Below are 20144 nucleotides of genomic sequence, written 5' to 3'. Positions count from 1 at the left end.
AATGAAAACTGATAACACTGCTTAATAATGGGCTCTGTTGCCAGCACAGCCAGTACACATCAGCACAGTGAAACAACAAATGGGGGGTAACTGTAATCAACCTACTGACGTTGACAGAATGAGTTAAAGGACTAACAGGTGTGGGTAGTTCAGGAGGTAGTGGCTGACAAATTCAGGAATCAGAGAATGTCTTATAGTATTAAAAACTAAAGATACTCCAGAGCAACACAGAATTTTGTGCAATTGCTAAAAGCAATTTTTAATGTCACCTGAAGATTTAAATTTTCAGAGTTCTGCAGATAGATGAGCTCAGAAGGGTGATTGTTTATAAAGATAATATTGGTGCGTGTAATCTTAAGAGATGAAGCTTCCACACCACCTCCCCGCACAGACCCATCTGCTTCCCATGCTTCTCTGAGTAATTCACTGCAGCTAGCACCCATCTGTCTATCCAGTTCTGCTACCCTGGTTCTGACCCACACCGCATTTCCCCTCATGGAATGTAACTGCATTTTAACTACACTTTCAGTCTTGCCTCCCTCTGATCCACTCCTCACACTGCTGTCAAGGATGTCTCCCTCCCTCTCTCATTCCACACTCCCCAGTACTCGGTCTTGAACCTCAGGAGTGATTTCTCTGATGTGGTTTATTCCAGACAGTCACACCGGAGTTTCAGTCTCTCAGTTGCTACCAACTGCTCTTCCACCCACCCACTAAACTCCTACGAAGGTCTTTTGCCCTCACCTTTTATCAAAACCAGTTTGTCAATTTTGAAAGGGAGTGAGACTATACAGTCTTGGGTTTCCTACTAGACTGTTCCTTGTGAACAGGAAGCAAGAAGCAGAAAGCAAAGTGGCTTCCATGGCCACCTCCTGATAGACACTGCTTGCTCCCTCTTTCCTGAGCCCTCATACGGAACCCTGTCCCAAACAGGAATTGACAAAAGACTCCCTTGACTGCTAGAAGAGTTCCTGAATGACTATTACATAATCTGAATCCAGGACCAGGGTGGCTATTCCTGGTTTCAATTTGGGGAGTAACTGTGAGTCTACTAGGTCAACTACTCCACCCAGTTCACACCTAATTGGGGTCTCTGATCTGTCTTCATTTCCCAAAAATTTAGTCCTTTTTCTTCTGTCCATTCCAACCCAGCCATCTCCCCTCATTCTTTTGAATTTTTATGTCCAAGCTAATGGTCTCTCTTTTGTTGCACTTTACAGGCAAGAACAACAAACAGAGCTTGCCTGAATTCAACCATGCCAAGTCTGGCCCACATGGTGAGTATGGGATTGCTCTCCTCTCTAGCTGACTGAGAGCTGCTCAGTGCCCAAAGTGAGGGCTGTTTATTTTTTCAGCTTCCAATATCCACTGCCCTCAAGAATACAGCATATTAAAAATACTCATGCCCAGTTAAACAGATTCTAGAGATGAGCTCACTCAACATATCTTAGTTTATTACTGCAAACCAAACTACAAACATGAAATAATCTCCTTAAGAAAAGGTATAACATTGTAAAAGATGGTGACCCAGTAATTTAAGTCAAAAAGTCACAAGAACATAGAAATTTGATACAAAGAAGTTACTTTTTAAATCCCATCACAAATTTTATTCACCATGTTTCCATTGCTTAAAACATACTTCATTTGCTTACAATACACTTCAAAAGGGTTATAATAAGTCACTAACTAGAAATTACTAAACTAAAAGCTTGGGTTTGGGGGCAAGATTATTACATTATCAATCTGGCCATTATGCAGTTCAATGGAGGGCCCCAAGGAAGGAGAACAAGTACCTTATCCTCTTGGCATTTCCGGGGTTTGTCAGCCACTAGTAGCCTTGGCATGAGTCAGGTCCAGGTCTAATCAAGCCAAGTTTGGCTTAAGTGGTCATTTGGATCATGTTTTCTCATTAGTTGACTGAGAGCTAACTGGTATCCAGATGGAGATCTATTTCATTTGCTGTTGTTATTTTTTTGAAGTGCTAAAGATTGAACCCCTACACAGGTGAGTACCCTGACACTGAGCTATACCTTACGCCTAAGTTTTTATAACTGAAATGAACTTAATACTTTTATGAGATACTTTAAAATTAATAACTATTGTACTTTATTTTACAGAAGGAATATGAATAAAATTTAGGGAAATTAACTCAATAATAATATTGTAATACAGACAGGAATATTAGAAATAATATATCTTTTTCCATTAAAAAATATACTCTAGGGCTCATTTTGAGGTGAAGACTTTCATAGGCATATTTACCATTTGAAATACACTAACTACTTTTACCAGAAATTTTCTTTTTTGAAAAGTTTAAATGTATATAAATACTTATACTACCACTTAAAATATTTTCATATGAAAGAACACTAAAATATCAATTCAGACTTCTAGAATAAGATAACTATCACTTTTTCAAATAATATTTTAAAAATTTTATTGGTTCCTTTTAGTTATACATGACAGTAGAGTCCCTTTTGATATAATTATACAAGCATGGAATATATCTTATTCTAATTCTGATTGGCTATTATGGTGGTGTATGATATTTAATTTAGGTGAGCAAGCAGCAGGTTGTGTGGTACTATTAATTTTTTCAAACTGTTCTCACAACTGACTCATCTTTTGAGTCACATAAGCAACCTGGAAATAAGTGACACAAGTACTACTGGACAGACAGGGGAAGGAGAATTGAGTGGCTAGTGGATAGCCTCGGGTCATTCCAATGGTTAGGGACAAAGCCCAAGAATACAAATTGCCCGAACATCCAGTCCAGTGTTTTGTTTTGAATGGAGGGAGGGGCTGCTGTGAGTCTTCATTGTGAGTCAAATTCAGCAAAGGTGCCAACATTTTGAATTGATGAATTAGGAAAGCCAACTTTCTTTGCTGACCTGAAACCTAGAGTTTATGAAATCAACCCACATACCTTGATTTCTGGGAGCTGCATAACTTCAGGGAAAACTTCAATGCAATTGGAGTGAGCAATCACAGTGTGCATGCGCCTGCAATTCATGATAGTTGTTGGAATGGCTTTCAGTTTATTCCCACTGATGTCAATTTCTTCAAGTTCCTCCAGTTTTGCCATTTTACTGAAAAAGAGAAAATCCATCGGGGAAGGAGTTATAAAATAATTATAGGGCAATTTAAATACACACATATGCACATAATGAGAAACAAAAGAACAATTTATTATGACTTTAAAGACTCACTTTTAATAGTCATTTTCACAAACAATTTTTTCATCATTGTTTTTGGTTATGAAGTATTTTGTCATTTCCTTTCCTATTATAGAACAAAAACTTAACTTCAACTCTTCAAACTTGGCAACAAGAAAGAAAGTGGATGTTCTTTTGTTTTTTGTTTTTTTGGTACTGGGGATTAAACTCATGGGCACTCAACCACTGAGCAACATCCCAAGCCCTAATTTGTGTTTTATTTAGAGACAGGGTCTCCGCACCTCACCGTTGCGGAGGCTGGCTTTGAACTTGCAATCCTTGTGTCTCAGCCTCTCAAACTGCTGGGATTACAGGCATGTGCCACTGTGCCCTACAGTGATATTCTTTATCTCCTAAAAATCTGTGTGTAAATTAAGTTTCCCTGGCAACAATCAGTTTGCTAGGTAGCTTAATCTGAATTTCAAAGAAAATTCTACTTAAATGGGTCAAAAGTCAGCAATAATCTACATAACTGCTTTTAAGAAAGCTTAGTTTGAGTGTATGATTTCTTCGTATAGGCAGTGAAAACCCAAAGTGATGTGGGAACAGAGCAATAGCTTCTATTAAGGTATGGTTCCCCCAGGCACAGTGGCGAATGCCTATAATCCCAGCAGCTCAGAAGGCTGAAATAGGAGGATCGCAGGTTCAAAGCCAGACTCAGCAAAAAGTGAGGTGCTAAGCAGCTCAGTGAGACCTTGTCTCTAAGTACAATATAAAATAGGGCTGGGGATGTGGCTCAGTGATCTACTGTCCCTGAAGTCAATCCCCAGTACCAAAAAGAAAAAAAAAAAGGTATGGTTTCCTCCTCAAACCCCACATCCAGAATTTCTCTGACACTGTTCAGGATCACAAGGTGGTGGTGAGGAGCAGGGGTATGTTCAAAGTTGTTCTGATAATTTGTCAGGGCCTGAATTCAAACTGGGCCCAAAAGAAATTTCTTTCAACTCTTGCTACACATCCACAAAGAAGGAATCTCTCTACCCTTACCTTAGTAACATTTTATAATGTAATTTAACACTTTGATTCAAGAATTTTTTATCGTTCAATCATCATCTATAATCTTAATTAATGAAATAACTAAATAAAGAAAAATATGAGAATTAGGGTCTCGTGCCTTCTCTACAAGTTTGGAGGACAAAACAATAGCTCCAACTCTGTAAACATCATCTATTCTTCAGAGCCACTTTCTACCCCTGGTGATGGGAAAAGCACAGGATTCCTCAGTTATATAAATCAATTTGCAACTGGAGTCATAGTTGACAGTCATCAGTATCTTTTCTACTTGTTATGGTTACATTTGTCACAACACACTTTTTTGCTAAAATTTTTATTTTGGCAAAAGCACTATATTTCTCTGTCACTTCTCAAATATTAAAGGTCACCTTATTTGCTTATCTTGAAAATAAATATATGCCTAAGATGTAATAGGAACTAAGTTTTTAACCTTATAAAATCAAGTCTTTTATGTAAGCTCTGAACAGCCTATCAGGACACATTATAAACATCATTAACACACAGACTGTGAAGTAATCCATCTATGACAGCCTGAATTCATAAGAATATTATTTGAATATGTTGTCGTTATATTTTGAAAGAAATACAGAGAAACCAGTGGTTAATGTAGTGTGAAAAAAATGACAGAAGGAAGAAAAATCAGGCTCAAAGAAGTTTCCATTTCTCAACAAAGAAAGAATGTGGCCAAACAATGACTACCATGGGGAATGCTCGTAACAATTTGCTAAATGTCTATTTACTATAGGACAGACGTCACATGTGACACGAAGTGGAAGGAAAAGAGAGTCACAGCCCTGGCTCTTGAGCTCAGGTCTTCTAGGGGAGCTACTGCACCAAATCACATCCCCCCAGAGACAGAGAAATTAGAGTAAGAAAAATTTTTCAAAGTGCATAAAAAACTTCTCTGCACTTAGGGTGGGTAATTACACCTGGCAGGGAGCACTGGATGGGGGGGCATGATATGCTTAAGAATCAGATGTAATGCTCACTTCTCTGGCAGGATTTATGTATTTGCCACCTGAAATAGGATCATAAACTCTTTCAGATAGATACGTTATTGTTATATGTAACAAAGCCTTATTGCAATAAAACTCATTGATATGATACCATTTTTCTCCAAAAATATTATCTCTGCATTCCACAGTAAAGTATACATAACTAATAGAGAGTTTAACCATCAACATCAAATGAGGGGGAAATATACTGAAACAAAGCAATACGTGAAGTCACCACATATTTGGGCCTTCCTCCTCTTGCAAAGTCTTGAATAGATTGGTAGCCCTAGTAGCAGCAGAAGGAGGCTGTGCTGGTAGTTTTATTTGGTCCCTAATGCTGAGATGCAATTACTAGCAAAATACCAGAAGGGTTAGTGTTTGCTTCTTGATGTGTGGGTATGTGATCCAAGTCCTAACTTGTTAGATGGATAAACGTCAATGAAATGAAGTAGAGTAAGTCCTCGTGGCAGACTCAGTGTGTAGATTCACTCAAAGCCAGACACTGCCACTACTCCCCCAAAATTAGAAATTAAAAAGAAGACAATAAAAAAATGGAATATTCTGAGAGCTATGATTTGTAATGTCACAGTTTCTATGTTTGTTTAGGCCACCTACCACTTTTTTTTTTTTTGGTGGTAGTGGTTCTGGGGATAAAACCCAGGGCCTTGGACATGATAGGCAAGTACCCTGCCACTGAACTACATTCCTAGGTCCCTCACTGCTTTTTATATCATGAACATGAATACAAAAGCTAGTACCTATTGAAGAACTTTCAGGTCCTAGTTTACATTCTGATTTTCACACATTACCTACTAAACAACACACCTTATTTCAAAATCTTAACAGCATTATAATCATTGAGTCTTTGGACACATTCATGTTAGAAAAACCAGCACATTTCTGTTTAGGGAAGGCTCATCACAGCTTGTATAAAAGAACTACGAATGAGGGAGAAACAAGCTTTATATTACCTGTGAAATAGTTCAGCTTGTATCTTTCCCCCTCCTATGAATTCATTTGTAGAAATGCAACCAAGAACACCACTTTACAACCAACCCTCCGTTACCTTGCTGGAAAACTCTGAAGTCGGTTATAAGCCATGTGAAGGATCTTCAGACGGGGGTGTCCTGTTAATAAGGGCACACACTTATCTGTAAGGTTGTTCTTTGTCAAATACAATTCCTGTAAGATACTGTTTGTCTCTTCAGAAAGTGTGGCTGGAGGAAGGGTTTCCAGTTTGTTTGCAGATGCATTCAGAAATCTCAGGCTACAATGACAAAATGCAATAAAACCCCATTGATAAGTCAGAGCTCTAGTTAAAAAGCCTCAGCAAACTTAGAAGCTCCTTGCCTGATACCAGGTGTACTGGATTTAGAAACATAATGAAAAGACAGATCCTGGCTTTAAAGAATTCAATTTAGTAGATGTGATTCCCTGACCCACTGTCTATGATAAACACAATAGTTACTAACAATTTGTAAAAAGAAACAAATTGGCCCAATGTGGTGACAAAGACCCATAATCCCAGAGACTACAGAAGTTGAAGCAGGAGGACCACAAGTTTGAACTGAAATTGATTTCTATGCATGTATGAATTTGTTGGGATGGACCCAATTACTATGTATAACCATAAAGCTTTAATAAATAAAGAGGGTAAAAAGGGGGCTAGGGCTGTAACTAAGTGGTAGAGTGCCTCTGGGTTCAATCCCCAGTACCAAACAAATAAATAGATAGAGAGAGAGAGAGAGAGAGAGAGAGAGAGAGAGAGAGAGAGATTTTTTTATGGAAGCACAAAGAAGAGGAAGTGATAATTTTTATAGCTTGTGGGGAGTAGAAAGAAAAGTGATAAGATAGTTAATAATCTGATTTAAGGAAGAGAAAAACAATTATCTATTTTTAAAATAAAGGGGTTTTTCAAGTAATAAAACAATTTGTATTAGATCACAATACAACTAAACCACATAGTGAATAAGTCCTTTTCAGCTTAATATCTAAACCACATGGTACTGCCATGCATTCATAACTGCATGAGGTAATGTGCTCTGGAGTAAAATAATGGAATATACATAGCAGTGAGAAAGAAGAACTACAACCGCAGCATTAACATGATGAATCTCTTAAATGAAAGGCTGAGCTTCTGAGAGAAGCCAGACACAATGGGATATACTGCATAGTTCTATTACTATAAAGTCCAAAGTTAGGCAAAATGAATCTCCTGAGACACAAGTCAGGGTGGGGTGACTCAGGTGGAGGGAGGCAGCTTCCGGGAGGGGTGCCTTAATGTTTCTACCATCTGGGTCTGGGTGTGTGTCACTCTGAGGAAAGTCATCATCTGCTACACTTAGGATTTGGTTACTTTTCTATATTTATATTATACTTCAATAAAGTGTGTACTAATGCAAACAAGCAAGACAATGTATGTTCTGCCACAGTTTCCAGATGATGAAATGAACAGTGGATAAAACACAAAGAACAGTTTTACTCCTAAGATAACTAAAACTGTCAAAATCCTTCCAGTTATTATAAAACATAGAAATTCACAACGATATCTGGGAATTGGACGAGAATCCTTGAGGTCAGGTTCTAAATCATTCCAAAGGGTCAGGAAGGCCATGGTTTGGGAGTCAGAGGTGGCCCTCCCACCTTGAAGGGTGTCCAACTGTACAGCTGCAGCAACAGGAAAAGGTGAGTGCTTGGTGCACAGGGCTCACTGTGACACCAGGCCACGCCTGCCTTGCCTTCCACACCATTCTCAGTTCAAAATCACTTGGGTTTAAACTTTCAGCAAAGATTCAGGATTGTTCTGCTGCATGTTAAGAAATAAAATAAAATAAAATAAAATCTTCCTTTAAAAGGATGGATAAGGAAACACCAAGTAGTTATTTTAATCTCAGATTAAAAGAAGGCTTTATATTAGGAGTCTTCCTCAGGACTCATCCCAAGCTCTCAATCTACTAAGTTAACACTCTATAATTTTGCACACTCCCCACGCTTACACACACATACCAACTCCACCACTTATCTGAGGAAAAGCTACTTCCCCAAAATAGAATATTTTCCATTAAAGAAACACGTATTCCATTGACATTTAAAAAAAAAAAAAAAGGGGGAAGTTCGAGGAGGGCTGTACAGACCATAAATAGTCATGGGAAATTATAGTCGTGTGTGCTACAGAAGAAAATAAAGGTCATTCATACAATTTCTGAAATGGTTTAGAATTAGGAAGGAAACCAGTTTCATCACCTCAGTTCTTTTAGTATTTTTATGAACCTGTGTCTTCAGGCTCCATTTAACCACCTGACTTGAATATCCTGTTAAAAATTTCTTCAATGTAGAATTAGAATAAATTAAAACATAAGAAATACATTTTTATTGCCCTGAAATATCTTGGACTAGGGGTTGCTGGGAAATCATCTGGCAACTTCATTAAAATACAATTCTCTGGGAAATAGGTAAAGACATAAAACAAGAGAAGCAAGAATAATTTTAAGCCAGAAAAAAACCCAAAATATTGTCTTTAAAATATTGACAAGTCAATGCTCACCTCTAAAGCTGCCCAAGGACTTTGAAAACCCCTTGTAGCATCTAAAGAAGGGAAGAAAATAAGTTTCCAAAATGATTTCTCGCCCTCTCCTCTTTCTGAAATTTGCTTATACTTAAGGAACTACATATTCTTAATGGTAAATTAAAAGGAAAAAAAAATCCTGCATTGTACTTCTCCAGGAAATGAAACTAAGTTAACTGAAACTACATGGATGCCATCTGATCTGTGTGCAGTCTGATCGAGTCACCATGTTTAACAGTCCAAGAGCAAACAATTGGACTAACAAGATTTTTCAATTCTGATGGACTCAAGAAAGTTAAATTCAATACTCTATGTTACAATGCTTCAGGAAGAGACAAAGTAAACCATTTAGTGGATTAGGTGTCATCCTTCCACCAGGATCAATAACTACTTAAGATGTGCAAATTTTTTACAGTATGGATAACAGTTTACTCAACAGATAGGCTCCATAATCGCACTCCCTGTCTTCAACCCTCGAAGAAAGCAACATTTCTAAAGCACTGGGTTTGGTCACAAGTCACTGATGCAATAACCATCCTCAAGCTTCTCCCTTACAGATTTTTTTCTTTTCTTTTTTTTGTAATGACTGTATGAAAAGGCTATTTAATATGCCAAAAAATGTTTCAACCATATAATCCTCACTAAGCAACACTCTTCTTATTAGAGAAAAAGCAGTAAAATGGTAATGCTTCTTTCATTTGTGAGGTACTTTGTTGAAACCACAGCTTTTCACTATTTTCTATCTGATCTGAGTCTTCCATATATCCAGAGGTAATCCCTCATATTTTAAAGAAGACATTAAATTGAAGCTGAGAAAGTCAAATTGCTTGGCAATGGTTGAAGAGTAACTAGTGGCAAAGCCAGAAATAAATTCCAAATTCCATCAACTTCAACAGTCTATTATTCTCTAACACATCTCTCCGAAACTCAAATGTTTAAAAAACAAATAAATAAAAATAAAAACCTTTTCATGAAGACATTTTCATAGGCCCCTTCTCCAAAACATCTGGAGGGTACCTGCTGGGGAACTTGAAGATCATATATACACAGCTCTTCAAATTCAATTCTTACAATAAGTTAATCAACAGCATGGTGTTCAAAACCTTTTCTTAGCAGGAAGTACAAAAGTCAGACAAAAGAGAGATACAGTTCTTGTCCAAGAGTACTTGGGGATGTCACCCACATGAGCAATGAGACAAATCCACTTCCTGCTCTGGAGCAACTGCTGTGTTCCTTGTTTTGGCACACCATGTTCATCTGGCTCATCTGGGTTTACTTTGTTTTGTCCTGTTTGTTTTTCAGAAATTTCCATACAGCCTTAGAATTTTACAGCCTGAATTCTGTCCCTGAAAAGGAGCACAGGCTTTGGTACCATAATAGATTTATAATTTGTAGGCACAACAGGTATTCTGTATTGAAATAATTTTCCTGGAGATCAGTGCTAGCATTTGTATTCCATTAAAAAATCCAAATGGTTAAGGCCATCCAAACCAAGCAGAACTCTTACTTTAGACAATTCCCTTGAGCCAAGCACAACGGCACATGCCTATAATCTCAAGTGACTCGGGAGGCTGAGGCGAGACCCTCAGTAACTTAGTGAGGCCCCATCTCAAAATAAAAAATAAAAACTACTAAAAGTGTACCTCAGTGGTAAAGTATACCTGGGTTCAATCCCCAGTAACAACAACAAGAACAAAACAACACCACAAACAAGTAAACAAACAATTCCATGATTTCTGTCCTCAAAACATTCCAGACGTATCAAACAAAGCCAAAATAATTTCTTATTGTTGCTTTTATAACACAGCACTTTTGACAATTTCATCTACCTTCACGAGGCTGATAGTTAAGGCAGGGGCTTTCCAACTTTTTATGATAGTAACTAAAAGTACAAAATGCATTTTGCATAACCAGCCACACTACACACGCCATATATATATATATCTGGAACAAAAGTTTCATGAAACTTAACTAAGGTTACTGATTCACACTGATGTTTCCTATACTACTTCTTTTTATTTTTTTTTTTTAGTACTGTACATGTGAACCCTTAAGCCTCATATATGATAGGCAAGCACTCCACCTACATCCCCAGCCCTATTTTAATTTATTTTATTGTGAGACAGGGTCTCACTAAATTACCTAGGTTGGGCTCAAACTTTGGATCCTCCTGCCTCAGCTTCTCAAATAGCTGGGGTTATAGGCATACACCACAGCAACCAGCTACTACTTTGGGGGTGGAGGACTGAGGATTAACCTGGGGTGCTTTACCACTGAGCTACATCCCCAGCCCATGTCTTGTGTATCTGAAGGCTTCTGCATATACATCTCGATAATTTACTGTGATGTTTTCTCTTTTGCACTTCAGCACTGAGGTTTCACTATTAAGAACAGGCTTCAGAATCATGGTGTGTAAGGAAGTCACCCTCAATACTTTTTTCTCTTTTAATTAACAGTTTTATTAAGATATAATTCATAATTCACATACACCACATTTTGTTCACTCATTTATCAGGTAATGAACATGGACTATTTCCACTTTTGAGGTGAGTTAAGTTCAATCATATATATTGATATATCTGATGTTTGGTATCAACTGTCTTACTATTTCACAATTATATATATTTGCTATTTCTCTCTCTATAGAATGTACATTTTTCTTCTTTAATACTTTTTTTTTTTTGTACTTAGGGAGTTTGTTCTAGTAGTTACCTTGCATTTATCATCTAGCTTATCACTTTTTTTTTAAACTTTGAAATCTTGTGTTTACTGCTACAGGAATTTAATGGACTACAGTTTTAAATATTAGTTCTCTTCCATTGTTGTATCTTTAGTCTTCAAGGACTTATATACAAGTTTTATTCCTTTGTGGTCAGTTTTGCATTTCCATTCTTTTATTTTCAAATTCTTTATCTCATTTTCATCTAGATTTCTAAAAATTCATATCTTAAAGGATACTTAGCTTGATATAAAAATCTGGGATCATACTTTAATCAAATTTTTAAAAATGTTGCTCAACTATTACCTTGCTTTGTATGTTTCTGATAAATCTGATGACAGTCTACATATTTGCATTTTTAAATGATTTGATCTTTTTTCTTGATATACTTGAAGACTTTAATCTTCTGAATCTAATAGTTTCACCAAAGTAAGTCTTGAAATAAAACCAGAATTGAAAATTCTGTTTTTTCTAGGTATTCAATCAACAGTCCCTTTAAAATGTACTTTAAGATACTTTGTTTATTAAAAATAGAAAAATTTCTCGGATTACCATTCTGAATGTTAGTTGTGCTCCACTGTTTTGCCTTTGCTCTTCAAGGGCTCACTAAAAAAACTGCTATTCCTATTTGGTCTATCTTGCATTTCTACTATTTTATCTCTTACCTTTTTATTTCTTCTTTGCCTCATTTTCATTCCTTTCATTTTCAGCCTTTCTTTAATGTCCCTTATTAATTTTTTACTTGAGTCTATTCTCCCTTGGGCACCTTCTGATGTATTACTCATTTCTGAGATACTCACTACCCTCTTTCATTTTATGAATTCAAACACTTGTCTTTCCATTCTTTCCTGTTTGTCCATTTGTATTCTTAGTTTCTCAATTTTCTTTTTTCATATCCCAACAAGCTCATTTGAGTATATTTAATTCTGTTTTGAATGTTGTCTTACAGTTCCTTCAGCTTCACAATAGTTTTGGGGAGACTATTGCACAGATGATGTATGTTGTTTTTTGTTTTCTCATTTTAGGGGTTAATAATATAGATGTTCCTCCAATCCTTATTCCTTTTTATGGTATCAGCCTGTTTCACAAGATGCTTAGATCAATGGTGTCATTTGCTGTCAGCACGGCAAAGACAAGACACACTAAGAGACTTCTTTTTGAGTTGAGTAGGGAAGGACTGTGTGTCCTCTTCTGGTTCACTTTTATTTTGAACTTTCGTTTTCCCTTTTTGCTTCTCTTCCCTTTTACCAAACCAACTGTCAATTTTCTCTAAGTAGCTGTACTTTTTCTGCATGCTACCCCTTCAAATTACATACTTCTACTTAAGCTTTCGATGGTAGTTGTAGGCTACCTCAGCCACATTGCCAGCTCCTTCTTATCTTTCCCATTGTCTTCTTATTCTGCGTCCACTGGGCACACAGCCTCGTAATGAAGCAGGGACAGAGAAGTGTGTGACCGCTTGCTATCTGGTACTTATTTCTCTTTGTATTTGCACTTTATCCTCTCCTGCTAAAGGAGCAACAGTTCTCACAGAAGATGCCCTAGGCTGGCAGCTCGAAATCTGGCTGCACCTCAGAACCATCTAGGAGTTTTCCTCAGAGCATATTCTCCTCTTCAACCCTCATGGTAAGCAGGTCAGGGTGAGACCTCAAAAATCTATCTAAAAGACTCTCACCAAGTTGAGAATTATTTCAGGACAACCCCCCCCTGTTCTAATGTACCCTAGTGATTTCCTGAGAACAGATGGAGAACCCACTAGTGGAGAAAACTTGCCCATCTCATCTACTTTGGGAGCACCAGGGAAGTGTCAGTAAGGATTACCAAGCAGCCTCTGGGTACTGGCAGCACTCTGTGATAATCTATGCCTGCTCTCTTCTCAGGTTCTAGGTTCACAGCTGAAATCAGGAGTGCTCGGGACCTCTGGCTAAACCCTTTTGGTTTGTTCTGGTTAACAACACATGGAGTTTGTCGCTAGACTCTAACCCTGCCCTGGTGAGATCACATATTGTCTGTTCTCCCAAGTTCCACCCTTCCCTTCCCCAGAACTGAAGGGATTGTGGGGCTGAGGAGTGGATGGAAATTATCTTCTTCATAGTGTTCTGAATCCCACTGAGTGATTCTCTAGTTTTGAAAAACTCGCAGTTGATTTTGAGGTAACAATGCTAACAACCACTACTTTAATATATTTGAGAAACACACAATAAAAGGAAGTAATGAGATATATTTGATATCCAGAAATAGACTCACAATTTTTCTATTAATACTCTTCTTTTATATAAATCTGCTTTTTGACAAGCACCTGTTGTCACATTTAGCTTTCATTATGTACAGTGGATCCTCTTGACTGAACCCACAGAACAGGGGAGCCTTGTAAACATGGTGATTCCCAGTCTATCCTCCTAAGTCTAAGTGAGTAAAACTTAGATTAGAGCCAGGAATATTCATGTTCAGGAAATTTCTGTAAGGGATTCTGAAGATATTCCTTAAATTCTCTAAGGGATTCTGAACACATGCTTTAAAAAATACTCTTTTTCTACCATGGCTCTAAAACATCAGAATGTCACAAGGCAACTCTCTTCATTAAAAAAAAAAAAAGTGTAGGCATCTTAGCTCTTCAAAATGCCAGAAATATCTGTCTTTGCCAAAAGGCACCAGTTGTCATGCTCAATCAATCACAATTCTTCTAAATTTTCTGTTCCCTTTTAGTCCCTTTGATATTTACACATGCTCTGAGTCACTAAAACTTATGGTCTATAGTATGACTAATGCTCTGGGGATATTTAATAAATACAAATGAGCAACTACCATGAACCATATTTGCATATACACTACCCCCAACTCCTGCCCCTGAGAATACCTTGCACTACTCCAAGTAGGGATAAAAACAGACCTGGATGCCCACCCACAACATGGAGCTATAACTCTCCTTTAAGAGCATCCATTTTGGCTTTGTTAATCAGGGTGATTCCATCAGGAGAAGCTGTCTGGCCATATCAAATTCGTGCAGATGCTGAGTGGACAAGGAGTCTCTGCCAAGATTTCAGAAAGAAACAGAAGGATGGCAGTACCTCTAGCAGTGCCTTATCCACTCTGGTGAGCCACAGAGAATTACCTACCCCTCCTTTGGCCATCTGTTGATCACAACCAATTATCTCAAACTCTTCCAGGGTTTCCATTAAGAAAATCCTCAACTAAAAGCAGAAATAAGTATGATGAAAAATCCAAGCCAATAAAGTCTAGATTAGAATATTTGCCAGTTAATCCAACAGAACTAAATTCTCTCTTGACTGTAAGATACAAAACCAAAGACAACCTCTTAATAATTTATGATCCATGTATAATTTTTGAGCTGCAAAGTTTTTTATTACTTACTTTTATTCTTAAAAAATTTATTTTTAATTGTCACATAATAATTATGCATATTTATGGAGCATAAGATCATATTTTAATACATGCATACAGTGTAAACTGCCAGGTTTGAAAAGCACGTCAAAATAAACAAAACTCAGAGATGAATATGCACAGGAAACTTGTAAACTAAGATTGCTGATTCAAGTCATAAGAATTTTAATACAATGGGTCTCAAGTTTTCAGAGAAATATGATTTTACTAAAAGCCATCTAATTTATAAAGTAGATCCATCTCTCTTTATCTGGTTACCAAATACCTTCCCTGCCACCAGGAAAAGCTGATTAATACACACTATCCTAAAGTTGACAGTATCATGTATTTAAAACTATGAGATTGATTTCAGTAGACAAGATTCAGAGCAAAGGAATACTCCCAAGAAAAAGAGTCAAAAGGCCTTCTACTCTCTGTTTAATAATACGTGTTTTTCTGATAGTTCTCTTGAGGCTTCTAAATACTTGTTTTATTGAGAGCATGAACTAAACCATTTTAACTTATGAAGGCTTGTATTCAGGCACTTTCCTCAGTTACATAACCCAACACAGAACTGATAACACTAATTTATTGTCAGAAAAAAATATTAAAAAAGGAGCAACTACATATTTTTATGATTCGTATTATGGAACAAACTGAATGAAAGAAATATTAAGGCAAAGTTTCATTAATGGCTGAAGCTCTTTGCCAAACATGAATAGCAAATTTGTTCTGTCTTACACAAATGGGTTCTTCCTCATACCATGAGGCTAAATTATGCCATTCACCTTATAATTTTCTGTTTCTTCTACCCAATTATTAAGCTTCCTTGAGCAGCTACTTTAAGCTGCAGTAGAAGGTAAGCTTTGGGAGGGTCACACCTATGCTGACTCACTTCTCATTGCCCCACAGCATCCCACACAGTGGCTTAAACCCACTGTGTCAGTAGGATGTTTGCTGTAAAATAAAACAAAGCACAGCTGAAACCGCCCGCAAGAAACCTGTCACACATACTCTTTCCTAAAAAGCCAACTTTAGTGTTAAAACATCATGTTTTCTGGGCTGACCTGCTTCAATTACTGTCAATACTAGTTTACTTCTTTCCCCAAACTCATCAAACGAAATACCCCAAAGCTACACATTTTCCTGATAAAAATTACGCCAAAATAAGGACTATTATTAATATCAACTTTCTAAAAATCAGTGGCTTAGTAAAAATAGTTAGAAAATGTTCTGGGGTAGGGATGTAGCTCAGTGGTAGAGAAGTCCTGGGTTCAATACCAGTATACCAGTATCTCCAAAAAGAAAGAGCTAATCAATCTTACCCTGCCTGCTTCAAAAGCCTGTATGCTTGAGATAATTAGCTCTTAAAGTATTCTTTCTAAAAAGAAGAGAGATCAGTTGTTACCATGCTAGAAAGGTAACTGCTATACTGGTTGGAAAACAAAGGCTGCAGAATATGCCTTTTTATAAAAGTTTCTTATTTCTGGGGCTGGGGATGTGGCTCAGTGGTAGAGCACTCGCATAACGTGTGAGGCACTGGGTTTGATTCTCAGAACCACATATAAATAAAGGTCCATTGACAACTAAAAAAATGTTTTTTAAAAAAGTTTCTTATTTCTGCCTTATTTCTATAGATTCATCTCTCTTATTTGGTTAACAAATACCTTCCTGCCTTCTGGAAAAGCAGATTAATACACACTATTCTAAAGTTGACAGTATCATTACACACACACACACACACACACACATATTTAGAGGAGGGTATTGGAGATTGAACCCAGGGATACTTTACTACTCAGCTACATTCCCAGCCTCATCATCCCCCTTTTTTAAAATTTTGAGACAGGGTCTTCCTAAGTTGCTGAGACTGGCCTCGAACTTTGGGTCCCCCTGCTTCAGTCTCCCTAGTGCTGGAATAACAGGTGTGCACCACTGTACACAGTTGACAACCATATTTTCTTAAATTCCATTAATTTTTTATAATTAGTTCAATTGTAATTCATTGTAACTTACATAAGCACACTAGGATTTTTTTTTCTTTTGAGGAAAATAACTAAAGGAAGAGGAAAGGAGTACTAAAAATTTTTTATACCTTGATCTAGGTAATAGTTAAAGGTGTGTGTGTATAAATTTTCTTGAGAAATATGCCAAAGGGTTTTTACACTTTAGTGAATATAGTTGTATCTGGATAATTTAAAAGAAAAAGAGACAAAAAATATGAAACTGGGAGTGAGGATGGATAATATTTAAAATTCCTTAAGTTCTTTTTTACTCATTGAATAAAAATTTATTGAGCATCTTCCTTAATTCCAGATACAATACAGGATGCTGGGGATAAAACTGTAATTGCAAAGCAGCACTGGTTTCATAGAGTCAACACTCTAAGGGTGGGGAGGAGAAAGTGGGCAGGAATCGCAACACAATGCACAATGAGTCAGTGAAGGGCTGGACACAGGCCTTGGGAGACAGTGAGGTAACAAATTCAGTTTGGGAGAGCCACAGTTCTTCCCTGGCTATTTCACCCACACAGCATCACACATGCTGAAATATCTAAAATTTCTTTTTAAGTTAAAATATTCATTTCCTTTTTTGTGCTTGTAGAAACACAAAATTAAATTTATCTTTTAAAAATTTTCATCACGAGGATACACTCATAGTTAGATCCTTCCTGTTGTCTCTAAAGTAATGGTCACTTCCTAAAAAAAAAACATTAGCAGAGGTCAAAGTGATTTAGGCACCAGCCTATGGAGCATTTTAGTATATGTAACAAGGACTCTGAAGCAAACAAGATGTTTCAAAGTAAGTTAACACTCACTGTTATTTACTGCTTTCTTTAAAGTTTTCTATGTTGTAGCTCTTCATAGAAAACAGAATTTCACATAGTGGATAAATTAATCCCCTCATCAAAACAACTTCTTCAAAGGCTTACTAATACAAGTTATTTAGAAAAATTCTGTTTGCTCAAAAGAAAATATGTTACTTAAATGTGAGGGGAAAGATTGGTAAAGAAGGACCGATTAAAAAAAAGAAATAAGCAAACTCTGGGAAAACCCACCTCTGTCATGAAAGTCACAAATATGGAAAGCAGGACCAGTGAATGATAAGCTAATTAAGCTAAGCCTGGAGCAGCTGGTGCAAGTTCTGGCCAGGTGGCAATGTGGGCAAGTGCACTTCTCATCCTTGTTTGACACTGGCATCCCCACCACGTATTACATACAACATAATCTACCCCTCTCTCCAGAGAGCAGCAAAGTTAATAAAGAATCTATAGGATATCCCTGGCTCCACCCCCTACAAAGTGGTCAGAGATGTGGGTGGCAAAACAATTCTCTTCATAAATCCAAGCTGAATAATCAGAAAACTCTCACACATGGTCTCACTTCAGAGAAGACAAAAAGGCCAGCGAGGGATACCATACAGATGCAGGTGAACACACAAGACAGACAAAGCACTTTACCTGTCAGCCTTCATGAGGAGGTTAGGTGGTAGCTCAATGAGCTGGTTATGCTGCACATCCAAGACCTCCACCGAGGTTCTTTCTAGCCGCTCAGGCAGCCTTGCCAACCGGTTGTGTCCTGCCAGCAATTTCCGGAGACTACTGTTACAAAATAAGCTGTACAAAAAGGGACAGAAGACAAAAATCCAACTTACTTTAAGCTAATTTGGGATAAAGATTAGAAAATGAGTAAGAGCAGAATACTTTAAAATCCTCCAAAATCTCACATTCATTCAAAGCAACTGCAAGTTCATATAAACTTGGAGATTTAAACTTCAATACTTTCTAGACTTTTAAAAAATGAGGGCAAGGAAAATTATGAAAAGGGATATTGAGCTAAGAAGCTCTTCTTAGAGAAAAACAAGTTTCATAGAGGTAAACACTAAAGAGGTCAATCCAATTTTGTTAGACTCACAGGGTGGGCTTTGAAAGGTTGTATGATTCTCCAAAGTAAGGCTTGTGTCTTATATGGCCCTATACTGCTGGGTGTTCTACCCACAAAGCTACTAAATAAACATAGCACAGCCATCGATCTTTACATAAAGGATCAACATCAAATAAAGGCTTCTTCTAGCCAACTTAAATTTTACAAATGCATCTGAGAAACTGTTACATTTTCTTTCAGTTTTAAAATCACAATCATCTATCCTTTCTTATGCTTCATGTCAATATATTTTTGCTTTCTCTTTGGTTTAATCTTACTCCAAGGAAGAGACTCCCTCCTAAAGAGAGCAGAATACCTTTTATCTACTATTTTCTTGTGAGCCTTAAAGAACTGTTTAAAAGATTGACTGCATTTCTTCTAAGGGTTACTGGAACAAAATCAATAATGAATACCTGTTAATCTAATGTAAGTGTGCATTATGACCACTTCAGACTTTTCCAACAGTAATAGAGAATAAACAGGTGCTGGGTTTAAACACAAACATCTGGGAGCTGTGGAAAATGCCAGGTTATAATTTGCATCATGATCACTATAGAGTAAGAATTCATTTATGCTGCAGTGAAAATGAGGCTTCCTCATCCACCTGTTTTCTACCATTCTGATCTTACTGGTAACCCTAATTTTTAAAATTAACTTATTTTTATTTGGTAAGAAAATTATATATATATATATATATATATATATATTTATGGTCTACAACATGATGTTTGATATATGTATACATTATAAAATGGCTAAATCAAGCTGATTAATAGGCATTACCTCACATTACCTCACATACCTATCATTTTTTGTGGTGAGAACCTTTACCTTCAGTAATTTTCAATATAATACATTATTATTAACTATAGTCACATTTTACACAAAGGTATCTTAAACTTATTTCCCCTTCCTAACTGAAATTTTGTATTCTTTGACTCACAACTGTTAAAAATCACTCTATATTATGGCATACCTTTATTCACTTTAAATATAAAAATTATATTCTTTCTTACAAAGATGTTAGCAACCTGCCTCAACCCTTCACATTATAGGTCACCACTAAAGATATCTGATTTTACAGGTTTAGACATCAGTGTGACAGGACAGACTATCCAGGCCAGTGTGCAGCCGCTATTGTCACAGGGCAATCTCTAGAATAGTGACTCCAACCCAACAATTCAGGATTTGGAGATATGTATTATTTTTTTCCTTTTATTCTTAACACATGGAAAACTGAAAGACGGGAGTGAAAAATTCTTTATCTTGATTTTTCCAAACAAAACAGTAGATTCTATCAACTACAGCATATTAAATGTTATTAGATTCAGT

General features: G+C 36.9%; 1 protein-coding gene across 1 annotated transcript in view; it reads right to left on the bottom strand.

Moving 5' to 3' along the window:
- Nucleotides 1-20144, bottom strand: part of Phlpp1 (PH domain and leucine rich repeat protein phosphatase 1) — a 217943-nt gene that overhangs the window by 28297 nt on the left and 169502 nt on the right. The window contains exons 10-12 of the mRNA XM_046428206.2: nt 18350-18505; nt 6291-6491; nt 2927-3089 (exon numbers count right to left, since the gene is read on the bottom strand). Of these exons, the coding sequence (XP_046284162.1) occupies nt 2927-3089; nt 6291-6491; nt 18350-18505 (520 nt within the window). The remainder of the gene's footprint in view (nt 1-2926; nt 3090-6290; nt 6492-18349; nt 18506-20144) is intronic.

The sequence above is a fragment of the Marmota monax genome, unplaced genomic scaffold, assembly GCF_021218885.2.
Source record: "Marmota monax isolate L192 unplaced genomic scaffold, Marmota_monax_Labrador192_F-V1.1 WCK01_AAM20220418_F8-fsc00201, whole genome shotgun sequence".
NCBI classification, from domain to species: Eukaryota; Metazoa; Chordata; class Mammalia; order Rodentia; family Sciuridae; genus Marmota; species Marmota monax.
The sequence above is the reverse complement of the archived record's forward strand: the minus strand, read 5'-3'. Positions and strand labels throughout refer to the sequence as shown.